General features: G+C 47.3%; 1 protein-coding gene across 4 annotated transcripts in view; it reads right to left on the bottom strand.

The window, feature by feature from the left end:
• Pknox2 (PBX/knotted 1 homeobox 2) overlaps positions 1-27,092 on the bottom strand; it is a 273,098-nt gene that overhangs the window by 27,791 nt on the left and 218,215 nt on the right. For all 4 annotated transcript variants that reach the window (XM_037207622.1, XM_028858447.2, XM_037207621.1 and 1 more), the window contains 2 exons: positions 18,733-18,904; positions 6,260-6,448 (listed from right to left, as the gene is read on the bottom strand). In XM_037207622.1, coding sequence (XP_037063517.1) covers positions 6,260-6,448; positions 18,733-18,904 — 361 coding nt within the window. The remainder of the gene's footprint in view (positions 1-6,259; positions 6,449-18,732; positions 18,905-27,092) is intronic.

The raw sequence follows: 27,092 nt of genomic DNA, 5'->3' as shown, positions 1-27,092 counted from the left end.
TCGAGGCCAGCCTGGTCTACAGAGTGAGATCCAGGACAGGATCCAAAGCTACACAGAGAAATTCTATCTCAAAAAACCAATAATAATAACAATGATAATAACAACAACATAGGCTCTGTAGTAATCACACACAACGTGATTATTACTCAGTGTGTGATCCTGAGCCAGTGTCCTTACTTCTCTCTCTCTCTCTCTCTCTTTTTTTCCCCTTGGATGAAAGAAGGAGAAAATATTGGGCCAGGCGGCGGCAGTGGTGGTGGTGGTGGCGGCGGCGGCGGCGGCGGCGGCGGCGCACACTTTGAACCTCAGCACTCGGGAGGCAGAGGCAGGAGGACCTCTGTGAGTTCAAGGTCAGCCTGGGCTACAGAGGGAGTTCTAGGACAGTCAGAACTGTTACCCAGAGAAACACTGTCTCGAAAACCCAGAGAGAGGGGGCTGGAGAAATGGCTTAGGGTTCAAGTCCCAGCACCCATATGGCAGCTTACAATGGTCTGTAACTCAGTTCCAGGGGGATCTGACACCCTCTCACAGACATACATGCAGGCAAAAACCAATACACATAAAAAGAAGTAAATTTTAAAAAAAAAGAAAAAGAAAGAAAAGAAAAACCAGAGAGAGAAAGAGGGAATAATGTCCATTTGAGGTCTTGTGGGGGGTCAATAAAATATCCATAAGGTACCTGTACACACTACAATTGAGACACAGAGAGCTCAGTCGATGCTGTAGGGGATCCTCCCTCATCAGTTCATGCTGTAGCCATAAAAACTCAATTAATTTGCCTCACATTGGGTCTCTAGCTCCGATCCTATTGCCTATAGCCCCATTTTCTTTAAAATATTTAGCAGCTGGCTACAGTAGTCAACATCAAAATAGATCTCCCTCAGGGCTGGAAAGATGGCTTAGTGGTTAAGAGCACCAGCTAGTCTTCTGGAGGACCTGGGTTCAATCCCCAGCACCCACATGGCAGCCTCAACTGCCTGTGACTCCAGTTCCAGGGGATCTAACAACCTCTTCTGGCTTCTGTGTGTACTGTATACACATGATACACAGACATACATGCAGGCAAAACACTCATATACATACATTTTTTAAAAAAAATTAAAGAATAAACATTTTAAATAGCCCCCTCATAAATTTAGTTTCAAGCTATTCCATCATTTCCATTTCAAAGTCAGAGACTATCATATCCATTTTTATGTCCTCAGAACTCAGCAGGTTCCACGAGTGCTTCAATGCGTATATGATGCATGAATGAATGACTCTCTGTCCCCTTCTCTCTAGGGATGCTAAAAGGCTATTCCTTAGCCTCTCCTGAAACTTCTTTCTGTCCTAGGAACACTTACCTTTAGAGATGCCTGTAGGCTACTTACTAACTCTCCCAAGCCTGTCTGAAAGGCTACCTCCCCCAGGAAGTCTGACCAATAAATCTGCCGCTTCTCCCACCACGTTGGGAAAAATCCTCCATCCTGAGATTTGTCCATTCTGTCTTGGGGCAGAAGTGGACCTGGCCATGAGCCTTGTGCTGGCTGGGTCTCAGGCCTGGCTCTGTGGGAGTGTGCAGGAAGAGAAGGACCACACATTTGGTGTGCTCAGCCTAGGGCCCAGTCAGTCATTCAGCCCCCTCCCTTCTCTTCAGCTGTTCCTTTCCCTGTCTTCTCCTTGCACTCCAGGTCCTGAGCATTCTCCGCCCGACAGAATTCATTCTAGACTCACAGCTCACTCCCCTTGGAATTAAGAGCTCCCCCAGAAATAGTTACCTGGGTCCTCTCAGGACCTACTGCAGTGCACACACTAAGCATCCCCCAAAGACTGGAAACTGAGTAAGAACCATGTCCCAGTCTGGCGTGCCTGCACTAGAGCTGACTCTACATCTCCATGGAGAGAGAGGGATGATTTTCAGATCAAATTAGCCCTGAGCGAGGCGAGAGTTGGGATGGTTTAGTTAGTATTCTCTGAGGACGGGAGAACCCAGAGCTGAGTCTACTGCGTGGTATCGGGGAAGCTGCTCCAGCAGGATGCCTGGGTGTGACATGTTACTTTGGAGCAGGACAGCGTAGCTTTCTGGGGAGTCAGAAACAGCTAAGTGTACTGAGCACTAGAAACCCGTGAAGCTATCTTCCCACCTGTGTGGCAGAAGCAGTCTCCCCACATCCCCACCGTGTTCTCACCCACTCAGAGAAATCCGACAAATAGACATGGAGGACCAAGCTGGGAACAGGCCAGACCCCACAGAGTGAGTGAAAGTCACAACGTATCATCGGGGAATGGGACTGTCAGTTGGAAAACAAAATGTCTCCTCCTTTGCCACACGAGGCATTGTGAGCAGCACTCAGGGAAAACCATGAGCCAGCAGTTTGCAACAAAGCTGGCAGGCAGCTGGGATGTTGAGTTGGAGGATCGTGTTCCAGAGGGGCGACACCCCTCCTCAGGTCAGGCTGGCACTTGGGGCAGCTATTTCAGGCTAGAGGGGATTAAGGTTGGAGCATGACGAATGAGCATATTCTCTCTCTCTCTCTCTCTCTCTCTCTCTCTCTCTCTCTCTCTCTCTCTCTCTCTCTCTCTCTCTCCAACCACTCAGTTTCCTCTCCCATGCTGGCTCCTAAGATCTGCCTCTAATATTGACTAATAAGCCTCTGGTCCTAGTCCTGAGGAAGCCAAAGGCTTCTTTCTTAAATGAGCTCATGCAAGACCCCACCCGTCTTGCCTCAGGGAGACATCAACAGGAACCTGATTGGAGGATGATGAGTAGCAAGTCTTATCACCTCCACCCCTCACACCCAGGCTATGCACAAGCTCGTGGTCATCTAAGTGGTAATTCCTCCAAGCTGGACCACCTTGCCTTACCCCCAATTGACCTGAAAAGTCACAGGTCACATCCTCAGGATGCTCAGCATGCAACAGAAGTCCCAGGGCCTTGGCAGAGGCAACTGGAGCACACCAGCTTCAGTCCCCTGACAACTTTGGAGAAGCAGAGCTTGCTGCATGTCGGAGAGAAGCTCATCCTCATGAGGGAAAGATGGCCATCAGCATCCTCCATAGGCTGCCTGGGAGTCCCAGGGCTAAGAGCCGGTTCCTTTGTAGGCCAGTGAGCCCAGTACTGACTCAGCATTGTGCTCACTTCCCACCTCTTTCCCCTCTTCCAAGTTCTTGCTTACCAGCAATTCATTTCTTCACTCTATTCTGTTCATGCTCTTCATCCTGCTATGGCCGCCATTCCTCTTCCTAATGTCTTGCAACCTCAGCCTCACATTTCCTGCCTTTGCCTCTGTCGGTGTCTCTCTGTCTCTTTCTCCTCACTGCTCCTTTCTGACAATACTTCGGCCTCTCTCTGCCTCCCTCCTGAACGATGCTAACCTTCCTTCTCTGTTTGTCTTTCCTTCCCCTTAGTTCTTTTTTCCTCCTCTTCCTCCTTCTCCCTTTCCGCCCCCTCCCCAATGCATTACTCCTTTCAATCAATGCCTATCGGGCCCTGATCACACAGAAAACATCATGGCCACAGCTGGCACCATAAGACAACAACATCGAAGGGATGAGTCTATTTCAGGAGAATGTTAGCAAGCAGAAGCATGGGCAGCTGTTTTTAGGTCTGCAATAAAGTGATTTGGTGATTTCAAATATATAAAGTGCTGTGTCAATGCAAACAACATGTGCTTTCTAGGAGAGGAAAATGAGATACGCAATTTCTCATCTAGTGTCACATGCTGCATTAATGATAGGTTATCAGCTCTAAGAAGGAAAGGATTATCACTGAAGGGTGTCGGAGAGACCTCCATAGGAGAGCAACCTCTGGGAAAAGGCTGGTTTGGTCATGTAGAGAAGAGGGATTCAGTATGGAGGATGTCCCCTGAAAAGATAAGGCATGGAAAAATGGTTGTGGTACCTAGAACACCGTGGCTCAGGAATGGAAACTGAGGCCAGACCTACGAGGTCTTGAACGTCAGGCAGGCAGATGTGAAGGTCCTGTTGGCAATCGGGCTCTGTAGACCACACAGGCTTTGGGGACATAAATGCAGCAGCAGCAGTGTAAGTGGAGCACAGGTGTGGAGCAGGGCGGAGGGACGACCAAGGGAGACAGGTGGGAAGGGGGCGGCGGCAATCAGAGGAAATGAGGGGGAATAATCTAAGTTACACCAACAGGAATAGCTCACCATGTATCTTTCCCTCTCTGTCTCTGGGTGTCTTTGTTTTCACCCAACTGCCGGAGTTTCTCTTTCTCTGGGATCAGAGACCTTTCAGCGAAGGTTACCCAAGGGCCAGTCTCACTCACTCAGATGCTCAGAGGCACCGAGTCTGGGAACGCCCCAGAGATCTGGCGTTTGCCAGTCAGTGGCTCTAACACCTGGATCATCCAGAGCCCAGGTTCCCTTTCCCCACAAACTCCACTCCCTGCAAATGCCTGCTTCCTCCAGGCTAGCCTGTCAACCTCAGACAGACCTCCGACCCTGAGGGGCCACGGTGGCTGCTGAGCCTCCAGCCCCTCCTTCCTTCCCCCTCCATCCCGCTACCTTGGTACACCCCCAACTCCAGAGCTCAAGGTGGAGTCGGAGGGCCCAGGAGGGGAAATCCAGGGCCTCTCCAAGGACCTGATTATTTCCAAAGACTTGTGCTAATTTTCTGATATGATCCTCACATCTCTGTGAGGCACTAAATCCTCATTACTTTTCCTGACCGATGCATTCTAATTAGATCAACACTTAAAAAAAATTCACAATAGCCACAGGATGGCTTTCCATCTCATTAACTCCCCACTTATTATTTTCATGAAAATTACTGATAAAAATGTGCATCTCCATTTGGTGAGGCCTCGCAGCCTCCTCAGCTCCTATCTTACATCTCTCCCGTCACCGGGGCTGCGCAGCGTCACCATGGTAACCCACAATAATAGAAACTAATAAATTACAAACGAGATGCTCGTTGAGCAATTATTGTCCTCTTTTATGCAAGTTTCTTGCTAATTTCGATCATAAGGGAAAGTACAATAAGACTCTGAAGGAATGAGTCTATTTCAAGAGAATATTAGCAAGCAGAAGCCAAGGCTGCTGTTTTTAGTTCTATAATAAAGCGATTTGGTGGTTTTGAGCAACACAAGGAGGAAATAAACTTCTTGCCCCATGTCCTATGTCATGCTTAGTCCCAGAGAGATCCCAGTGGGGTGAACATGATGCAATACTGAGTATACCTGTGGAGGTGTGGAGGGGGTCACAATGTACACAGTGTGTCCCTCCCCTGGACACCGCCAACCTGAGTCCTTAAATACCCAAAATGAAACCGGCACGGCCTCTCGGGTAGCCTTCACAGCAGCTCCTGTCACTCACCCTTAGAACGTTAACCCGCACCCCCATGCCTGTCTAAGGAGAGGGGCTACCGTGAGCCTCCCGGGGGCATCTGTACATGTGCTTTCTGGACTTTAGGAGAGAACTCGGTAAGAGGGAAACAAAGTCATGAGCCTACAGTCTACGTAGGTGGCAGCAGGTGTGGTATACAGGACAAGTCAGGCATCTTTCTGAGTTTGTAGACTTGGAGAACACATCTGTCCTAGAGAGAAGTGTCCACTCTTCCCTATAGGATAGACTAGGCACCATCTCCTCAGAGGAAGGTGGCAGAGGGAATCTCAGAAGGAGGTTGGTTGAGGTGTCTTTTACAGAGGCCCTGCCCCTTACTAGGGCAGAGGTAGCAGGTAAACAGTCAGAGGAGGAGCGAGGAGAAGTGGTCCTGTGGAATTTGTCTTTATCTACTAGGTGGCAGAATTTGGGGGAAGGATCAGTTTCCCTGGAACCTTCTGCCAGGAGTGTCAAGAGCCACTTCATGCCCTTCAGAGGAGACTGTTTGCCAGGAGGGCTACCTACCATCCCCAGCTATCAGCTAGGCAAGTACCTTTTCTCCTTTGTGGACCAGGGCCCACCCACTTCCTGGTAAATCCTGGAGCAGGGAGCCACGAATTTCTTTGGCTCTCTTAGATATGGTCATTTAGGGCATGCTCAGACCCTGGCAGGTGGGAGTCTATGGGGAAAAAAAAAAAAAGGACTATGCTGGCTAGGCATGGTGGCTAAGGTAGCAGGATCAGGAGTTTGAGGCCAGCCTAGGCTACAGGATAGGGCCCTGTCACAAACAGTCAAATAAAAATAAGGACCTGTGCTGTCAGATGGAGAAAAGAGGACCAACTTGCAAAAGGATCTGATGATTCCAATTGCTTTGCTGGGGTCCTTCAGACCTTCCTGTATGCCTGGCTGAGGAGTTAAGGCCCATCCCTGCGTGTTACCTGTGAGTGAAGGTTTATGGAGGGCTGGTTGGGGGAGTAGGGACCCCCGAGGTCATTCCTGAGCAGGTTATCGCTGTGCATCTTGGTTTTGAGGCAGGTGATGTAACGGTTGCAAAAGTCCTTGCAGAGTTCATTGACTTTCTCCAACTCTAGCAGGTGGATCCTCAGGACCTGGATTGCCTTCACCATCTGGGGAGAGAAGGAGCTGTAAGCCCTGGTATCCATATCATATCCCCCTCCCTGTCAAGCCCCCAGCCTCAACCTCAGCAGAGGACTTGGTGCCCATCCTTGCTGTGGCTCCTGTTTCCCACCCACATGGTTTAAACTCTCCATCCGATCTGTTGATTATTAGCCCACTGCCAACACAGCTGTTCTGGGAGCAGCACTGACTTTAGCAAGAGAAGTCCAGATTCAAGCTCTAGGTTTGCTTAGATTATCTATGTAGCCTTGGACAATTTGGTTACACTCTCTATGCCCCCCGCTCCCCGCAGCGTCTAGTAAGTGGGAATATTATACCCTCCCCAACAACTTTACACATTCGCTGAGGCATCATGGGAGAGGACCATGGCACACTATAAAGCATGAAGGCCTAAGCAAAAACAAGGAAGAGAGAGGTCAGAGTTTCTTGGAAACGCCCCAGAGGTCAGACATTGTCTATTCTTAAGTTTATATTCTGTGTGCTTCATGTGATATGGGCTGCCTTACTCTGATGATGCCTGCTGACGGACTGGATAATCCGGCATGACTTAGCTGGGCACTGGGTACCGACTGTCCGCTTTCCGTGCCCTTTGGGTCACTGCACAAGGGCCTCTTCAAATGTCCATCCCTGATCCTGACATGGCTGGAAGCCACTCTGCATTTGAAGCTTTCTTCCTTGTTGCCATTATTGTCCTATCGGGGTTTGTTTCATTGATTTTATTTCATCATTTTTAAAGACAGGATTTCATGTAGCCCAGGCTAGTCTCCAACTCATTATATAGCTAAGGATGACCTTGAACTCACAATCCTTCTTCTGCATCTACCTCTCAAGCCCAAGGATTACAGGCTTGTACCACCAAACTCAGCTTGTTGCTCTAGTTGTCATAAAAGGAAATATATGGAAGGTATGGAAAACACAGGATGAAAAAACACTGTTTTTATACAATTATCCTAAAAGAAAAGTTTCTGTTTTCCTCTCACTTATTTTCAACTTTTATTTATTTATATGTGTGCACATGTGCTATGGTGCTCATGTGGAGTCGGAGGACAACCTTGGGAGTCAGGTCTTCTCTTCCATCATGTGGGCCCACAAGACTGAACTCAAGGTTGTCAGGTTAGGCAGTAGGTGAGCCATCTTGTTACATGCATGTATCTTAACCAGTCTCCAACATACATCCAACTTTGCTTTCCGGTTTTCCCTTAGCTCATCAAATATGCTTTTCTAAGTGCCAGAATTGTTTTCTCTATCTCTCTTCTGGACTGTGAGCTGTGAGGAGGCAGGGATGACGTCTAATTGGCTCACAGCGTTATCTTATTTACATAGAATAAATATTGAAGGGATGAGGATTATTTTCAATTGTCACATATGAGTCCATATGTGTGCTTTATTTAACTAGTTCTCAGTTGCTGGGTACTTAGAGTACATTCAAATTTTCAGTTTTATTTAGAAAAAAAGTCATACAACGAGGCTAGAGGACAAAGTGGATGTACTCAGTGGTGGATCACTTGCTGAAGCATTCATCAGGGCCTTGGTTTGATCTACACACACACACACACACACACACAGAGAGAGAGAGAGAGACACACACACACACACACAGACACACACAGACACACACACACAGACACACACAGACACACACAGACACACACACACACACACACAGACACACACACACACACACACACACACGAATGCACAATAGGGACTATTTTCTAAGTATGTGGCTCCGTCTTCCATTTCTGCATTATTTCCTCAGTATGAATTCCCAAGAGTGACAGGAGAAAAATCTACATACATTGCTATGGATCATGACAAATAAACCCAAATTGCTTCCCAACAGGGGCTTGTTCAAACGGTGCTAGGATAATCAGACATCCATAAACAAGAAAAGAAAAAAGAAAAAAAAAAAACACAAAAACCCTGAACCTTAATTTAAACTCCACATCTAATACAAAGATTAAATCAAACAGAGCATGTACCTAAATATAAGACAAAAAAACAAAACAACAAAAAAAAAAAAACCTGTAACATTTTTAGAAAAAAGAAAATGGAGTCAGGTGTTGTGGCCCATGCCTTTAATCCCACCACTCAGAGACAGAGGCAGGTAGATCACTGAATTCAAGGCCAGTCTGGTCTACAGAGTGAGTTCCAGGACAGCCAGGGCTACACAGAGAAACCCTGTCTCAAAAAAAAAAAAAAAAAAAAAAAAAAAAAAAAAAAAAAACAAGAAGAAGAAGAAAAAGAAAAGAAAGAAAACAGAAACTCTTGTTATGCAGGGTTTGGCAAAGAAGCCCTAGACCTGATACCCAAACCATAATCTAAAAATGGAAAATGACTTGCTTGCTAAAATTAAAGATGTTTGTTCTTAAAGAGAACCTGCCAGGCATGGTGGTGCATGCCTTTAATCCCAGCACTCACTCTGGAGGCAGAGGCAGGCAGACCTCTGTGAGTTCAAGACCAGCCTGATCTACAGAGTGAGCTCTGGGATAGCCAGGGCTACATAGAGAAACCCTGTCTAAAAACAAAAGCAAAAAACAAACAAACAAACAAATCCCCCTCAAAACCAACAACAACAAAAAAGACCCTGTGAAGAAGATGAAAAGACTATGGACCGGAAGATAATATTTACAGACCACATATCTGACAAAGGACTTGAACCTAGAATTAGGAAAGAACTCTGAAAACTAAATGGCAAAATAACAAGCAACCCAATTAGAACAAGGGCAAAAGGCGTGATCAGATGTTCTGCTGCAGAGGATGTACAGATGGGAAATAAGCACACAGAAAGATGCTCAGTGTCATTAGCCATTAGGGGAATGCCAATTGGAACCACAGTAAGGTATCTCTACACACATGCGCACAGTTGTGGTTAGAAACTGACGACGTGGGAAGAACTGGACTCTAGACGACTTGTGCATTGCTGGTGGGAACAGTAACTGCAAACAGTGTGACAATTCCTTGCAAAATTAAGCAAGGTTGTTTCATGTTGTGAATGTCTTTAATCCTAGTTGAGGGGCAGAGGCAGGCAGAAGTCTGTGAGTTCAAGGCCAGCCTTGGTTATCTATTGAGTTTTAGGCCATCTAGGGCTACATAGTGAGAGCCCGCCTCAAAAACAAAATCAAAAACAAACAAACAAAGCAAAGCAAAACAAAACATTCAAACTAGGCATGTATTTCTCATATGACCCATCAGCTTGTGGCCATTTATTTCAAAGAAATAAAAATGTACATTCACACACACACACACACACACACACACACACACACACACACACGAACAGCTGTTCAAGGCAGCTTTATATCAAGTGGCCTCAAACTGGAAACAGATGAATGGATGAAGCAACTATGGTACATCCATGTCACAGGCTACAACTTGGCAATAAAAAGGAATGAACTATTAATACACTCAACAGCTTGGATGTATCACAGGGAATTCTGCTATGAGAGAGAAACCAGTCTTAAAGGGATATAGACTAATAGCACAGTGACATTTACAGGACATCCTTGAAATGACGGAACGATAGAGACAGAACAGACTAGCCATTGGTGGGACAGAAGGAAGGAAAGAGGGGAAAACTGTTCTGTACATTGACTCTGTTTGCATGAATCTAAATGTAAAAAATTCACATAGAACTTAGCAGGCATGTATGTACATACAAGTGAGTGTGTGTAATATTGACAAAATCTGAATATGGTTGATGGGTTATTTCTGCCTGTGAAATTGTGCTCTGATTATGCAAGAAGGGAATCAGGACCTCTCATACTAATGCTTACAATTGCATGTAAATTTATAATTATATCAAATAAGGAAAAACATGTAGATGAAGTTACTGCCTTTCTATATCTGCTTATGTTGAAGTGGACAATGTGGAGGACATTCTAATGCCAGCCTCCTAGTTTGGGGTAGCATTCATGATGCCTGGGGACAAGCTCGGACAATTCACACTGGAACAAGGGAGCTGAGGTCATAGCTCAGTTGGTAAAGCACTTGCCACAAGCATGCACTTGATTGCCAAGTCAGGTTTAAAAACACCAAGAAGACACTGTTTCTACAGAGTTGACTCTAATGAACAAGGACTGGACTCTGAGCTCAACTAATTCAGGCTTTCTGAAGGACCAAATCAGAATTAAGGGTCACGGACTGAAGCTTTACACAGGGCTCTGCTACAAGGTCTCGTCCTACAGATGCCAACTCCGTGAGGCTGAGATTGACCCACAAGGAGCAAACCAAGTTAAAGAGGTGAGTGGTGATACAAGTATAAGCAGCTTGGACCAAAAGGAACTAGAGGAAGACACGTTCTTGTCTACATTTTCTGCTTGGCTTCAGCCTGGACGGTCTTATCTCCTGCCTATTAGAGTAATCAGCACAGAAATGAGTTGCTCACCAGACACTTGTGGATGGATTGGCAATACTGAGACGTTTCTCATTGTATGTTTGGCACTGGCTTAAGCCCATTCTACGCTCTGTCTTACTTATTCTAGATGACCTCCTCTGCGGCCTCGCTTCTAGGCCATCCCTGCCGTGGGGAGCTGACCTCATTGGCTTGGATTGCCTCTATGTTCTTTCAATGTGCTGATTAAGAAGTTCTCCCTTACACAGGACTCAAATCTCTCTTGCCTTACTGTAAAGAGCTTGCTCAGCCTTCTGTAGAACCAAGGACATCTAGTACCTCCAACAACATAACCTTCTTCACTTAATCTTGTCTGTGCATTGGACAAGTCATCTGACTTGAATACATTGTTCAACTGTTTATGTGGAGACAAACCCAATTCTAATATTATCCTTTTTTCCTCTTTCCTTTCTTCCCTCTCCCTTCCCATCCTTCCTTCCTTTTCTCTTTCCTTTTTTTTTTTACTTTTCTTCTTTCTCTTATCTCTCATTAGCAAGATTATCCTATCCTGCTTAATTTTTGGAGGAGGGGTACAGGGTACAGAACCAAGGCCTCTCACATGCTAGGCAAATGATCTATTACAGCTGTGCCCAGCCATATTCTGCATTTAAAAAAAAAATCAACGTTTTATTTTAAAATAGTCTTATGGATGAATACACACATATACATGCTTGTATAAATCTATACAAACATCACACACCCCCAAAACCATGCACCTCTATTCATTTAAGTATATAACCCATATGTACTTACTATTCAAAAGTGGGAAAACTACAGATAAGTTAAACAAAGTAAAAAGCAAAAATTTATCTATATACCCAGAATGCTTAGCTCAAATGCAGTAAATGCACAGTGTGTTTTAACTAGTTCTGGTGTGCAGGGGCCAAAAGCAGTCATATCCTGGGGTCTGATAAAGCACAGATGAAGGATTACTCTTTTATGGGCTAATAGAATTGGTTTAAAGATTTAAGAAGGCAGAGTAAATCATAATGGTACTCTGAGGCAATGAATATGTAGGACCTCTTCAATATTTGAGAAATGGATGTGCAGTGCTGTGCATGGGGGTGGGCTGTATGCAAGGCAGAAAGCCTATGGAATTCAGTGCCACACAAGCATTGCTCTTTCAGTGCCAGTGGACAGGTTCAAGGTTTCCTCTGGGCCTCAGTCTCCTCATTTGTAAAATGGAGATAAGGGGTATTTCTAATTCACAAGATTTGTTCAGGTTAAATGTGAATATACTTTGTAAATCCCAAAGAACCAAGTACATTTTTTCTTTTGTTTTCTCTGGTTTTGTTGAGACAGGGTCTCATGTAGCCCAGGGTAGCCTGGAACTCCCTATGTAGACAAGGAAGATCTTGAACTTCTGATCCTCCTGCCTCTACTTCCCAAGGGCCCAAATACATATTAAAACAAAACAAAAAACAAAAAGACCTTCTTTGAATAATTCCTCATACTCCATCATTAGCTTTCCTTCGGCTACCCTATATTTGACTAGTGCAAGAATAATTCCTGGGGTTCTCTCTATATTTGCAGCGAATAAATCATTCTTCATCCCACGTCTCTTAACTTTTGTTGTTTTGCTTCTAAGTGAGAATAAAATGCTGGTTTATTAAATGATTTTTAAAATGATTTGGATCATAGAAATTCAGTGCACTAACAATGTCCCTTAATTTATTTTTTAAAAATTTTTGCTTATTTTTGAATATTTGTATACGTGTGTGTCAGTGTGAGGGTTTGGACAAGTGAGTACAGGTGCCCACAGGGACAAAAAGAGGATGCTGGATCCTTTGGAGCTGGCTGTGAGCTTCCCAATGTGGGTGCTGGGAACTGAACTCCAGCCCTCCAGAAGAGCAGTGAGTGCTCTTAACTGCCGAGCCATCTCTCTAGGCTGAATGCCATTTAATTTAATACCACCACTATGTGTGATGAATGTGTGCTTAATTTCCCAGGTTTTATTCTGTTAACTTCTCTCTCCCCTTTCTGTTTCAAAATAAAAAGTCTGCCTTCTTCAAAACAGCAAATCAAGATACAACCTCCTTTTGCGGTATCCCAGCATCTTCATGTGTCCCACAGTCCCAGGAAAGTACCCAAGACAGGAACAACTTATTTCCTCTAAAGCCCCATGCTATGATGTCCTGAATTTATTCTTTGTTACCTGGGCATTTTGGAGAAGTGGCTTAGGCTTTATCTATGCAACTTAGATTAATAGTGCTATCTACATTTGAAAATTGTTGTGAACATTGAGTAAGATTATGTTTGCAAATGTTACTGGCATGTATCATAGATGTTTAATAAATGCCAAGTTCTTGTCCTGATGGTCCCCAGCCGTCCCACACAGCTTCAGGTTCTTTTCTAAACGGCTGCCTCTCTTGTAGGTAGGTCTTGACCTCTTCATTTTATGGTAGTGACTCCTTGTCTCTCAAAACATTTGTATACACAGCAGTTTACAGTTTGCAAAAGGCTTCTCTCTTCATCATCTTCTTTAAGTCTCTTCACCCCAGGGATACAGGCAAGATTATCCATCACTCTGCTAGAGACAAGGGAACAGAGGCTGGGGAGGTCAGATAGCCTGCTCCATTCCTTGCCTTGGGGGCAAGCTCCTTCTACTTTCCCCTTCTGCAAATTGGGAAGGTGGGTGCTCACGTAGGGAAGAAGAAGTTTATAAACATGCATTCCTAAGTTGTGAGCTGACATTTCCTGTGGGTCACTGGAGAAGTCAGAGCTAAACGCTAATGAAGAATTTTTCCCGAGTGGGGCAGCTTGGCTTGGCCAGTTGGGAGTGCAGGGTCACTAGAATCAAAAGGGGGCCATGGAAGAAAGGTGAATGCCAGGGGCTGGGGAACTGCCAGACAAACGGATGTTTTATGGAAGCTACCATGCACGGCAAGGTTAAATCACATCTGAGTCAAGGATGGCAGTTCCTCCTGGATGGCATCAGGCTTTGGAGAAGCAGTGAGGGGTCAGAGGGCACAGCCTGGGCTTCTCAAGTTAGAGGAACTCTCTTCAAGCCCATCTATGTAACTTCTTATAGGACACTTGGACCTCAGTTTCTCTTTCTACTAAATGGGGTAATAACAGCTCTCTGTCAGGCTCGCATGAGAATCTGAAGAACAAAGCGGGGAACTCAGGGAGATGGCTTTGGACGGGGAGAGGTTTCTGTCTTCCTGCTTGGAGGCCTTGAACAATTCTCACAATCTCTGTACCTTAGTTTCCTCAGCTGTAAAATAGGGTAATAATGATTCGCTGGTCGTGGGGTGGGGTTCAGTGGCAGAGTGTATGCCTAGCACATACAAGGCCCTGCATTTGACCTCCAGCACTGCAAAATAAAGAAAAAGTGACTCTCTGTTGTACTGAGGATTGAATGAGACGTTGCTAGGGGAAAAAAAAACCCTAAAGAAAGACCTGACTCCTCACCTAGAAATGTGTCAGAAGACATCAGCACTCTCTCGCTTTCCCCCTGTGTGTGTGTGTAATAGTTTAGAGTGGAGCTGTATTTCATGGCTCAGTACTCTTTTCTATTTTATCCATAGTTGTGTGATCCTGTGTGTTATTTCACTTCTTAAAATGAGGACTGTGGGGCTTGGTAAAGGGCTTGCTGCACAAGCATTAGGATGTGAGTTCTAGTCCCAGCACTCACACAGAAACAATGGATGTGGTGGTCTCCACAAGTGACATGGGAGATCAGAGACTGGGACTTTTTGGATATCCAGTGAAGTAGAACTGGTGAGCTCCAAGCCCCACCAGTGAGAAAGACACACACACACACACACATACACACACACACACACACACACACACACACACACACACTCCACCCAGAGAGAGAGAAGGAGAGGAGTGTTCTGAGGATTGAACCAACTGCCTCCAGCAAAATGGGCATAATATTGTTAATATTAATATTAAGCTTTGTGGATTCGGAATGAAGATTATATAAGATAATAGATGCAAATAATTTAGGATAGCACCTGGTACCTGTAAGTGCTCTATAAATGTTAATTATTATCATCCTTGATATTCTTATTTCCTTTCCTTTCCCTGGCGTCTGTGAGGTTTTCAGGTTCCTTCTAGGCAGAGAGCCTGGACTGAAGGCTGAGGTGGGTAACTCTCAGATCAGGGCTGGATGAGGTCTCTGTGGGCCTACAGCTCTGGGCTGGCTCCTTCATGTGACTCTCCACTCCTAGACTCGGGCCTCCAGGCCTGCCTCTTCAGAGTGGGCCCAGGGGCCTGGGAGGCCCCATCTTGGAACTGGCTTTGCGGTCAGGCAGCCATAATCTGTCCCTGGAGCCACACCAGAGTCTCATTAAAACGTGCCCCATAAATGTTAAAAAATTTACACATAAAAAAATTCCATGCATGAAACTGAAACCGTACGTTTTACAGCCTTAGTTTGAAATCTTGCATAATATATAAAACCTTGGCCTTGCACCGGGGGCCCGTAAATCAGATTTCATAAAACAAAAAGCTTTTACCTTTCAAAGGGGTTTGGGGAACTTGCAAATTTTACAAACTTTACCAAGTGCCAGTCAGAGGCTGCTGAGCCCAAGGAGGGGAATCGGCGCTGGAGGCCAGGTAAGAAAGAAGTCTGGTGTGGGAATTGTGGTAGATCCCAGAGGGCTCACGGGGAGTCCAGATTAATCACCTGGGAATGGAAGGCCGCCCCCATGGCTCAAAAATGGTCCTGGTGGGGGCTCCAGGGAGATTATTGGTGTCGTTCTCTTCTTTGCCAGTGAGGGCTTTATTGTCACCAGGGAGGGACGGAGTGCTAGTGGGAGGGGCACCAATCAGGGCTCAAAGGCCAGGGCTCTCCTCTGTGGACTCGAGGATTGTTGTGTAGAAAAGGCGGTGGGAGCTGGGCAGTGGTGGCGCACGCACTTGGGAAGCAGAGCCAGGGCAGATCTCTGTGAGTGCGAGGCCAGCCTGGTCTACAGAGCGAGTTCTAGGACAGGCTCCAAAGCTACACAGAGAAACTCCGAAAAACAAAAAACAAAAAAAAAAGACAATAGAAAAAAGAAAAAGAAAAAAAATGAAAATGAAAAAGCGGTGGGAGTGGACTCATTTCTAAGGTGGGATTTCTAAACCCCAATTTTTTGCAATTACGTTTTCCTCCCAGTAGAGGCGCTGTGGAGCGGCGGCCTTACAGGATTCCCTCCCTCAGAAATCTGTGACTAGGATCCTCTCCGACATTTGGGGCAGCTCTGGGAGAGCTGACTCAGCTGTTTCCATGGAGATTTGTCTGGAAAAGCGGCTCTGGGAGACTGTGAGGAGCACGGGAGGGTGAGGCAGGCGAAGAGCTCGGGGGAGGGAAGGAAGAACAGTTAGGGGCTGTCCAAGAGGTGGGAGAAAGCAGGGGAGGGTCAGGGAGAGGCTGGAGGAGGGGAGTTGGGAGAGGACCTTCCGAGGGGCAGAGATTTGGGGCACCCAAGTGCCCTCCTGACAATCCCATCTATGAAAGTCAATATTCAAGGGCAAAGGAAAGCTGCCCTCACACACACATATATAAAAAATAAATCTCTCAATTATCTCAGCTCATTTGCTTGGGGTCCCTCATTTTATGTCCCTGCTCGGCTGCGCAGTATATCTGTCCGGAGAAAGAGTTACAGTCCGTTGGGCTACGTGTGCGGGGTTGTAAAAAATACAGATGCCAAATTAACTGGCTGTGGCACTCGGCAGCTGATTGAGCTGGTAATAACGGGATCTGACCTTTTTCTAATTTCTAATTATGTGCATCTCGGCTGTGCTGGCGACATGATTCTTGTCCTAATGATGGCTCCCGTGCTTGGCCTCTGTGTCTCCTCCTTTTGACACAGAGGGCTAGGAACCAGCGGCAAAGGGCACTGCTGGAGTCCCCTACTCTAGCTACCCCAAAAGTTTCAGGATCCAGACCAGATTGTCTTTGACAGCCAGCGGGTAAGGTTGGGGATCGTCTGAAAGACTACCACACTGAGATTAATTTCCAGATGCAAAGCATTTTTAAAGGCCAGGTCTATGAGCCATCCCATTAATTTATTATAGCCATACGAGATAGGTGCAGTTGGCTGTATAGATGAGGAAACTGAGCTTCTGTATGTCATCAAGATCATACAGACAATAAATGATGATGCTAGGCTCATTACAAGTGTGTACGCACATGCGCAGTGTCTCCTGCCTCCATAGCTGCCCGAGGCCTGATTCTGAGGATTTCCTTTCTAGACTTTAGAATCTGATTCCGACTAGCTGAAGAGCAGGACAGGGCTTAGCGAGCCTCGCCCTCACAGTCTAGCTGGAGGACCAGCACAACGGAGGCTTTCCTAGGGATGTAAGAGGCTGCAGCCGGAGGGAGGGCTGGGGGTGAGCATCGGGAGATTTGGGGTTCTCTGTGCCTCCGCTAATATTCCTGGCAGCCAGTAAGTACTTCTCCCATGTCTGAGGTCTGCTCCCAGTCTTAAATCATCACACCACCACAAAATTCCAGGCCAGGCGGGGTTCTCCTTGTGGCTGCTATCTTAGACCCTACAGAGTACTGCTCTGAACACCGAGAGAAGCAGCAGTGTGAAGAATTCACAGCCCCGCACAATGCCAAAGCCATTTATCCGGTCTGTATTATGTACTAAATACGTGGGTATTTGTCCACATGTATGCTCATGCACGTGCACGTGTGCATGTGTGCCCGTGAGAATGTGTAGTTTTACTTTCTTTCTGTAGCCACTTTTGCTTCCCTAATTCTGTTCTCTCGTGGGGAGCAGATATCAGCTAAACTCTGGGTAGAAGAGGTCAGCACTACCACCAACCAATGTGTGTGCGTGCGCATGTGTGTGTGCGCGCGCGTGTGCGTGTGCGTGTGCGTGTGCGTGTGTGTGTGTGTGTGTGTGTGTGTGTGTGTTGGGGGACAGATTTGCAGTTTCCCAGTTCACTGTGATAATCTGGGCAGCACACAAACAGAAAAAAAAAATCAGGTCCTGCCAGGCAGTAGTGGCTCACACCTTTAATCCCAGCACTCAGGTGGCAAAGGCAGGCAGATCTCTGGGAGTTCAAGGCCAGCCTGGCCTACAGACAGAGTTCCAGAACAGGGCTGTTACACAGAGAAACCTCGTCTCGGAAAAACCTAAACCAACCAACCAACCAAACACAACAAAAAACCAAAACAAAACAAAATGTCAGGTCCTGAGGTTAATTCCAGAAGACTACTCAGCATGATGGACAAGTACAGTGGCCTCTCCAACACCCTTCTTCTGTGGAATACCCAGGCTAGATGAGAATTTTAGATTCCATCCAACCTGGCAGCCGCCGATGCTAATGATGGTAGTTGCCTTGGAAATACAAAACATAGTCACAGGATCCCTTTGAATCTGCAGAATCACAACTCCCTAGTGCAACCCGGGAACTTGTATTTTATAGGATGTAGTGATTATCTGAGTGGCAAACTATTTGGGAGTACGATCTACTGCGTCCAGTAAGAGGACGAGACCTCTGCTGAATCCCCGAGCAGGACCAGGTCTTTCCCCGTGTGGACATGCTTGAACAGGCCTCTTACCCTCACACGCCTGCCTCCTCTGCCTGTTACCAGTTCTCCATGCAAACTCTGGATAGCTACCTTTGGTGTTCCAGCTGCTAGTCCCCTGTGCCACTTGTTTGAACTGCAAGGCAGCAGGCAGCAAGATGCTGGTGCCACATAGGTAGAGGTGGAGAAAGCTTTGGCAGCAAAGCCCGCTGCTGGACTCTTGGTTAAAAATGCCTGGAATGGGTTCTCAACCACGAAATTGTACACACAGTGCCGGTTCCATAGTGTACACTCAAAACTTTCTGTTGAATTAATGAACGAAAGGAGCACTTTTAGGATATTTGGGATGGGATCACGGGGTGGGAAGCCTTCAGCCAGGATGTAAGGTGGAGGAGGGTCTTTACCAGATTGTCCAGTTCCGGGTCATCGCTGAAGAAGGGTTTGTGCTCCTGCTCCTGCTGGTGGACAAAGTTCTCGATGTCCACGTCAAAGCTGGCGGAGGTGATGCACTCAGAGCCCTGGGTGGCCTGTTCACATTTCTCAAACAGCAGCGTCAGGAGCGGGAAAAGAGGGTGCCTGCGGGGACATCAAGAGCTCACACATGCGCACACAGAGACCAGCCTGTTGCTGGGGCTGAGAAGCCACCAGGCTCCCTTTCCAGGAGTTACAACACTTCTTTTCCCAGGGTCCAACTCCTTGAGGATGTCCCCAGTCCCCAAGGTCTGCCAAGGTGGCAGCATTTTGTTCTCTGGCATGGAAGGCCCACTCCTGGGGCCTCAGAGGGCTCCTACCTTTTCCCTTTGGTCAGATAAACTGCATGGAGAGGTTATAACTCTTCAGAGATGTTCGTGTCCATTTCAGACTCAGCATGAGTCTAGGAAGGAAATGTGGGAACTATCTAGAGAATTCTTGTGCTTGAATGTTAGCACTAGGTGACATGCAAGCTAAGATTCACAGCACCATTGAGGTTAAGTACTTCATCTTGTGTATGTCCATTATAGAAACACACAATACACACACACACACACACACACACACACACACACGCACACACACACACAGAGTGAAGTCAGCTGAGGGCAACAGATGTGTATAAACAGTTGTGTGTTTGCAAGTGTACACAGGGTGAAGTATATGAGCCCCCAAACTCATCTGCATATGCCCATGTCTGTTGGCAGACTCAATTTGCATCAAATATCTCAGTTGCATTTATAAAATCTCCTTGTACTTCCATCATCAAATCTTTAGCATGGCTGTAATCAAATGGCTATTTGCATCATTACATATTTTTCTCCAGGACAGTCTCTGTGTAAATGATTGTTGTATCCAAGAATCTTGCCATGTATACTCATAGAAGGCACTTAATAAATAGCTGGTGATTGAATCAATGAATAAGTTGTGCATGTTTCTAAGATATGTCTATATGAGCATACATGTTTAATTAAATGGGTCTGTGGGTCTTAATGTAGAGATCACCACCTCCTAGAAGCTTCCCTGACTACCCACTGTCTCCATATCTCTCTCCTAAATCTCTGAGTTTTTGTTTCATTATCTGCCTATTTACCTGGACTGTAATCAGGGATCAAACCTATCCATTCACTCCTGAATATCCAGAGTGTGCCAGAGGCATGTGAATCCTCACAAACATTTGTTGAACACAGATGTTGTATGTTTGCATGCTTATTTGTATATATAACCACACACCACACTTATTTCTGCAGCATATATTCCTGTGTGTGCCTAAGTTGTTGATTCTAGAATGGAGGGAACTCCAATCCCTTCCCCTGTTCTTCCAAGAAAGCATCTGAAAATCCTGGACTGTCTCCTCAAGCTCCTGAGACCACTGTGCTGTGGATATCGTTCTATATAAATAAAACACTGATGGCCAGTGACCAGACAGGAAGTATAGGCAGAACAAGGAGAGAGGAGAATTGGGGAAACAGGAAGAAGGGAGGAGAGACACTACAGCCATCGCTAGGACAAGCAGCATGTAAAGACGACGGTAAGCCACCAGCCACGTGGCAAGGTATAGATTTATAGAAATGGGTTAATTTAAGATATAAAAACAGTTAGCAAGAAGCCTGCCACAGCCATACAGTTTATAAGTGATATAAGCGTCTGAGTGATTATTTTATACGTGGATTGTGGGACTGCGGGGCTTGGTGGAACCTGGAGAGAAGCCCTCCAGCAACACCACGGCATCTGCTTCTTTATTTTCTATGCAGCACTATTTCATGGGAGAAGAAGAGGAAGGACACATGCCAGACCTGGCTGCTGGTGCTCTGCCACAGGGATGACCTGGCTTGCACTCACCAATAGAAGGTTCTGCAGGGATGCAAATGTTCTTCAGTTTTGCACCATCTAACACAGGAACCACTAGCCACTCGAGGCCAATGAACACTTGAAATATGGCCAGTGCAACTAAGATGTTGCATCTTTAATTTTATTGAGTTTTAATTAATTCAAATTTAAATAGTCACAAGTGGCTAATGACCACCATGTTGGAGAACATAGTAAGTCCTGAGAAGGAAAATAGACACTGCTCCCTCCTCAAGTGGATGCATTCAGAGCAGAACCAAGCATCTAGCCAGCACAGGATGTTCAGTATCATTGAGTTGGCTGGGGGAAGCCCTGATGTCTGTCCCACCCCAGAATCCCAGACAGGGTTGCTTAGCCTCATGAAATCACACTCACTCAGCCCAGGTCTTTCCACTTAAGTGTAGGAGTGGTGGGGGGACAAGGGAGATATATTCCCACTTCAGATGACCAGCTGATCCTTGTTTAGAGAGCTCATGCATAAACTCCTGGGCCCCCCGGGCTTAGAGTATGCAAGGAAGAGGGCCAATATTTAAGGTTTGCTCTTGTGCATCCCAGAATTGCCGGAAGCTCTGTGGTACCCAGTCAGGAGCTGACAGGGAAAACCAATGGGTGAGTTTAGCTACCCAGCTGAAGACAAAGAGCACATCGGGGTGAAGGGGTTAAACTCCAGTATAAGTCTTCATTTGCAGCCTCCAATACTGCAGCATATTATAGTCTAATCTAACCTGATCCCAGTTTAATGCAAGATTCTCCTGGCCCTGAGTGGAATACCAAAGAAAGCCTCAGTGGCTGTAATTTAAGCAGAGCCCTGCAGTGGTTTAGCTGAGGGCCATGAAAGGCAAATTCCAGGCGGTGTTATGAATTATTGCGCCTTATGAACCTTCCTACTCTCAACAGATGCCTGCTGCCATTTAAACAGCCACTAGATCAATTAGGAATGAAAGGCACAAATCGACTCTGTACAAGGGCACTAAATTACCAGGAACTAATAATCCGAAGCATCGTGCCAGGTGGTGGGGGTGCAGCCCATGCCCCAACCCACGGCAGCCACGCGGTCACTGAGCATTCCTTCCTCACTGGCTGGAGGGAGGGTGGGCAGCTGCCAAACAGAGGTGTGTGTGTCTATGCACATGTGTGCACTGGAGTTGAGTGCAGGTTTTCCATATAGCCAGTATTTGTCCTACGCCAGCATGTATGTTTCACTGTGTGTGCATGTGATTTTGTGTTCATGCAGTCCATATGCACGTAGGGCTGTGTACATGCAACTGGGGGGCCTGACTTTGTATGCCATGAGTGTAGTGCACACCTTACCTGTGTGTAAGGCATGCACAGAGTTGTGTTTCCTGTGTACACAGCATGAGTGACATGCGGGGTGGGGGGTGGGGCCTGCTGGGATTCAATGCTCCAGCACAAGCACAGAGGTTTCCTCTGCTCTTACTCTTGCCTCTGCAGGGAGGAGCAGGCAGCTTCCCTCAGAATGGTCAGGGAGGGCCTCTCTGAGGAAGTGACATTTGAGTTAAGCCGGGAATGATGAGGGGGCAACCATGCAAAGAGCGGAGAGAGAGGTGTTTCCAGCAGGGAGAAGGGAAGCAGGGTTCTCTGAGGTGGGTGATGCAGCCACGTGTGATGGTGTGATGGGGCAGGGAGGAGAGGAAACAACGTGGCTAACAGGGCAGTAGGAGTCGGGTTAGGAGGTACTTAGTGGACCCAAGACAGAGCCACAGAGCCAGGCTCGCAGGGGCAGGGCCGAGGCCGACGGCGTCGGTGACTAGCGTAAGGAGGAGCTGCATGCCCCTTGTTTGCAGAGCCACTGTACAGATCTGGACCACAAACCTTCCCCTTGCAGGGGTCAGGTCTCCCTAGAATGGACGTGGGCGGCAGATCTGGGGCTCTTTTGTTTCATTTCAAAGTATTTTCTTCCCTTCTTTCATCACATTTCTTCATTCATTCATTCATTCATTTATATTAGGGGTGTGCACGTGCCACACTGCACATATATGGAGGGCAGAGAACAACTTGCAGGAGCCTGACTCTCTCCATCTACTATGTGGAACCCTGGGGACTGAACTCAGTTTGCCAGGCTTGGCAGTAAATGCCTCAACTCATTGAGCCATCTTGCTGGGCCACATTTGGGGGTATTTTCTATGCTGTTTATGTTGGCTAAGGTCCTTGGGATTGTCCTGGCCTCCTGCTCCCCACCTGAGCTGAGCGTTGGGCAGGTGAGTAGCACTGTCAGCACCCCAAACCTCCCTTTTCTTAGCCCACCAGGCTCCTGAGACTGCTTCATCCCACTGACTGTACAGGAGCCCATCCTTAGGAACCAGGCCAGGCCAATGGGGCTACCCGTGGATCCCATGTGCTCTCCTTCTAAATCATCCAGTGAACTAGTCCCCTTCTTGCATGGGGATGACCAAGACAACATTACCTCCAAGACAGATCCAGGCAGCCAGTGACCTGATGGGTTCTAAGGCTGTAGCCATGACTTTGGGCTTCCCTAAGGCTGTCCCCAGGGCCATTACAGATGAGCTGCCTGTCTCTTCTGCGTTTGTCCATCATGTGCCTGCCTAAGTTTTGACCTGTGTGTTCTCATCTGCTCTTCCTGATCCTTACATACGTGGAGAAGAAGCCATAGCCCTCATTGGGCCCCACTAATGAGTCCTCTCCAGCAGCTTCTGCTTCAGGCTTGGGGGACAGCTTAAATATGGAAGGGTCTACGGGAGCTGACATCTAAGCATCTAATTTCCTAATATATATGGGAGAAGTTCCATATATACATATACATTTATATATGCATACACACACACACACACACACACACACACACACACACACACACGACATTGGCTTCTAGCATGTCAGTTTGTCCAGCTAGAATATTTGTTCTTTAGTGCTGGTGATCAAACCTCAGAGTCTCGTGCACAGCAGAGAAGTGCTCTACCAATGAGCCACACACCCAGCTCAAAAACACAGGTTCTAAGGAACCCTTCTTCCTGCTGCTGTCCGGCTCTGTCTGCCCGTGGACCAGCACTCTTCAGAAGCTTGAAGCAGGGGTGTGGGAACTTAGTCCCCAGGGCCCGGAAGATGAACAAGCTATGAGAGATGGTCATCAGACTTTATTCCGAAGAGCAGAGGACATTTGACCTCCACAGGAGCTCACCTTCTCCCTCCCCATCCCTGCCCAACTCTGCTCCCCACAGGCCACCTCCCTCCTGACCGCCCCCTCCACCCCAATCTCTCTTAAGCCGTTCAAAATTTGGAGGAAATAAATCTCACTGCACTAATTCAGTGAGAGTTTGAGCCTCGTCAGTGCAGAACAAATAAAAGGAGTGAACTGGCATGACATTTTACTGCAGAAGAGAGGTCGTTTCCAGCCACTAATAAAAAGGATTTGACACAGACTAATAAAGAGAAATGAATTTCTCTAATGGCCTAATTTAGCACATTCAGCACTGTGCCTCCGCCCGGGTGCTGGGAGCGAGGACAGAGGCAGGAGGGTGGGAGAGGCAAGGCTGGTCTCTGGGAGACGGGGAGAGGGGATGAGCTCAAGGAACCTTGTATTATTTCTTTTCTCTGTTCCGAGCCCCCGGCCCCACCCCCACCCCCACCATCACCTCTTCCCCAGGAGCATCCGAACTAAAATCAAGCCCAAGGTATGCAGTTCCTGTTAACGATCCAAAGAAATAAAGAAGCCCTCTCCATAGAATTGCAGCCCTGCGCTGGCTTAAGGAGGTGATTAAACCGGATGTGTTGATTTCTACAGGGGTTTAAGTCATCGTTTGGTTTAATTACTTCTGACACTTCTGCCTTCGTGTTTTCTGCATCACCCAGTGTGGAGGCAGGTGGGTGGGACTGCTCTCCCCAGGGAAAGCAGACAGATCAGATGTGGACAGTGTGCTGGCTGGAGCCCTTTGCTGAAGTTCCCACCACTCCCCTCGGCGAAGGCAAGGCTGGGACCCCTGGGATCTAGACAGTCCGTCCCTCGGCCAAGATCAGGAGTCCCGTCCCCCCCCCCCCCCGGGGTCAGAAGTTGCTGACCCCATCTCCCTGAGGCTTCTGGGAGCCTGTGAGAATCCACAAAGCCCTTTTCATGCCCTCCTCCCCGGTTTAAGACAGGTTCTTAGCAAAGACTGGGGCTGATAAGTTTCCTTAAAGTTTGTGAAGACCTAGAACAGAGACCGCCACTTTCCTGGCAGCCTTTCACACTCCGATCTGACTTGAAGTTCCCCTCTGTGGCTGCAGCACATGTCTCCTTATGAAGAGGACTCAAGAAAAGATAGTCAGGCCCTTTTCCAGTTCCCTTGGCTGTGTTGTTTCTTTTATTTTTAATTTAAGACATTTTTTCCCCTATGTACTGGAAGAATAGAAACAGAGTGGGAAAGGGTGTAAATAGCTTTGAAGAGGCTGGGATAGGGAGGAGCTTAAGGATGGTCCCAGGCCTTTGGAGGGATGGTCCCAGGCCTTCCAAGGGATGGTCCCAGGCCTTTGGAGGGAGGGTCCCAGGCCTTTGGAGGGATGGTCCCAGGCCTTCAGACAAAGTCGTTTCTCTTTCTGGGTGATAAATCCTGTGATTCACAGTCAAGCCTCTGTCCCTTCTTTCCATGCGACCTTGGCCAGGCTACCGACCTCAATTATGGGTCCAGCCAAGTATGTGGCCACCTGACTGGGCTGTCTACCTCCTCCTGGTCTCTGTGGCCACCCTCCGAGCCTCCAGACTCCCTCACTAGCACCCCTACCCCCATGCCAGACTCATTCTGCTGAGGTGTGGGCAGAGGGAGCCCAGGCTCAGTGTCCATTTCTCCTAGAGCCCTGGGGTCCTTCCAAAGGGGAGAGTTAGTGAGAGCCTTTCCCAGATGGGACAGGATGATGACCAGAGGGTGGACTGAATGATGAGTGATAGAGATTTCTGGGTGGAAATAATCTAGAAGGACTAAAGTCACAGACAGGGTCAGCCCACTCCAGAAGACACTAATTAATCTGTTGACCAGAGGGCTGGCTGAGGTGGAATACTAAGGGTGGGGCTGACAAGGGCTACTGCTTACCCTTACTGACATGTATGGCTGCCAGAGGCCTGCCTTCTTGGAAACTCTACCCAGGGGCTGCCATTGTGATGCTTTATTGCTAGTATCCCAGGCCAGAGAACACTGGGGTCACGGAGACAATATCCCAGAAGGCACTGCTCCAGGCTCTGGCTCTGCACTGGGCTCCAGTGACTTGCGCACCAGAGTTTTCCGTCTCTGCATTCCTCTGTGCCCTTCTAATGACTGGCAGAACTCAGCTCCACACACCATCCCTTCTGTGCAGACAGTCGATGGGTCTCTCTGACAACTGGGTTGTCTAGTCCTTTCTAAGTCATCACCGGACACTCTTGGGTTTCTCTCATGACTTCACTCACAGGTCAGAATGGGAAGCAGGGGGATTTGCAGCAAGCACAGACTTTGGAGACAGACAGTGGCATGATTGTTAATATTCTGATCCACCCCTTTAAGTCCTACCCCTTGGTGCCGCCCTGAATCCTGACGTAAAAGCCCCATTCTAAGGAAAAACTCCTCCCCTTCCTCTCTCTCTTTCTTATGCTTTTCCTCCCACGAAGTGCATACCTTTGACCTCTCTCTCTCTTCTTCTCCTTCTTCTCTCTCTGTCTCTCTTTCCTATCTTTCTCTTCGTCTCTCTGTTATAATAAACTCTCCACGTGGATGCAGGGTCTGGGTTGTGAATTACTGGCCGCTGCGGCTGCTGCCGCCATGCCCACACGGCATGCACCTGCCCAGCATGTTTCCTTGCACACACAGGATAACCTCGGGATTCCCCCCTCCCCAAAATAATTCATAGCATTGGCGCCCAATGTTGCCAGGCAATCCCACTGCTTTCTCCTGCCCACTGGCAGTCTGAAGCACTCTAGGACCCTGTACCACCCACCATTTTTCAGGCTGGAGCACCGCCAGGGGACTCTTCACCCTACCGGATCAGTAAGATTCCCCTCTGGCCATTTTCCCACAAGTACCCTCCCTGGTACCATGTGTCTTTCAGGCTCAGTCCCCATCCCTTGCAATGGCATATGGAGGCTGCCTGTGCCCTCTCAATTCCACAGTCCATAGCCTTTGTGATGACGGTCCATTGGCTGTCTTGCACAGTTATCATTGGTCTTCGCTGACCCTCTGTGATGCCAGAGGTCAGTCCGCTGAGCCTTATACCCACTTCCTTCTCTGTCTTTCTTTCACAAGGTCTATTTCCTATGTGTGAATGGAAATGTATGATTGATCTGGACATCTATATTTCTTTCTGACTGTTTTTTTTTTCCTTTTTGATTTTTTTTGAGACAGGGTTTCTCTGTGTAGTCCTAGCTGTCCTGGATCTCACTCTGTAGACCAGGCTGGCCTCGAACTCACAGAAATCTGCCTGCCTCTGCCTCCCAAGTGCTGGGATTAAAGGTGTGCGTCACCTCTGC

This window comes from Peromyscus leucopus, chromosome 7, assembly GCF_004664715.2.
Source record: "Peromyscus leucopus breed LL Stock chromosome 7, UCI_PerLeu_2.1, whole genome shotgun sequence".
In the NCBI taxonomy this organism is placed as follows: Eukaryota; Metazoa; Chordata; class Mammalia; order Rodentia; family Cricetidae; genus Peromyscus; species Peromyscus leucopus.
This window is presented reverse-complemented; position numbering and strand designations above follow the sequence as displayed.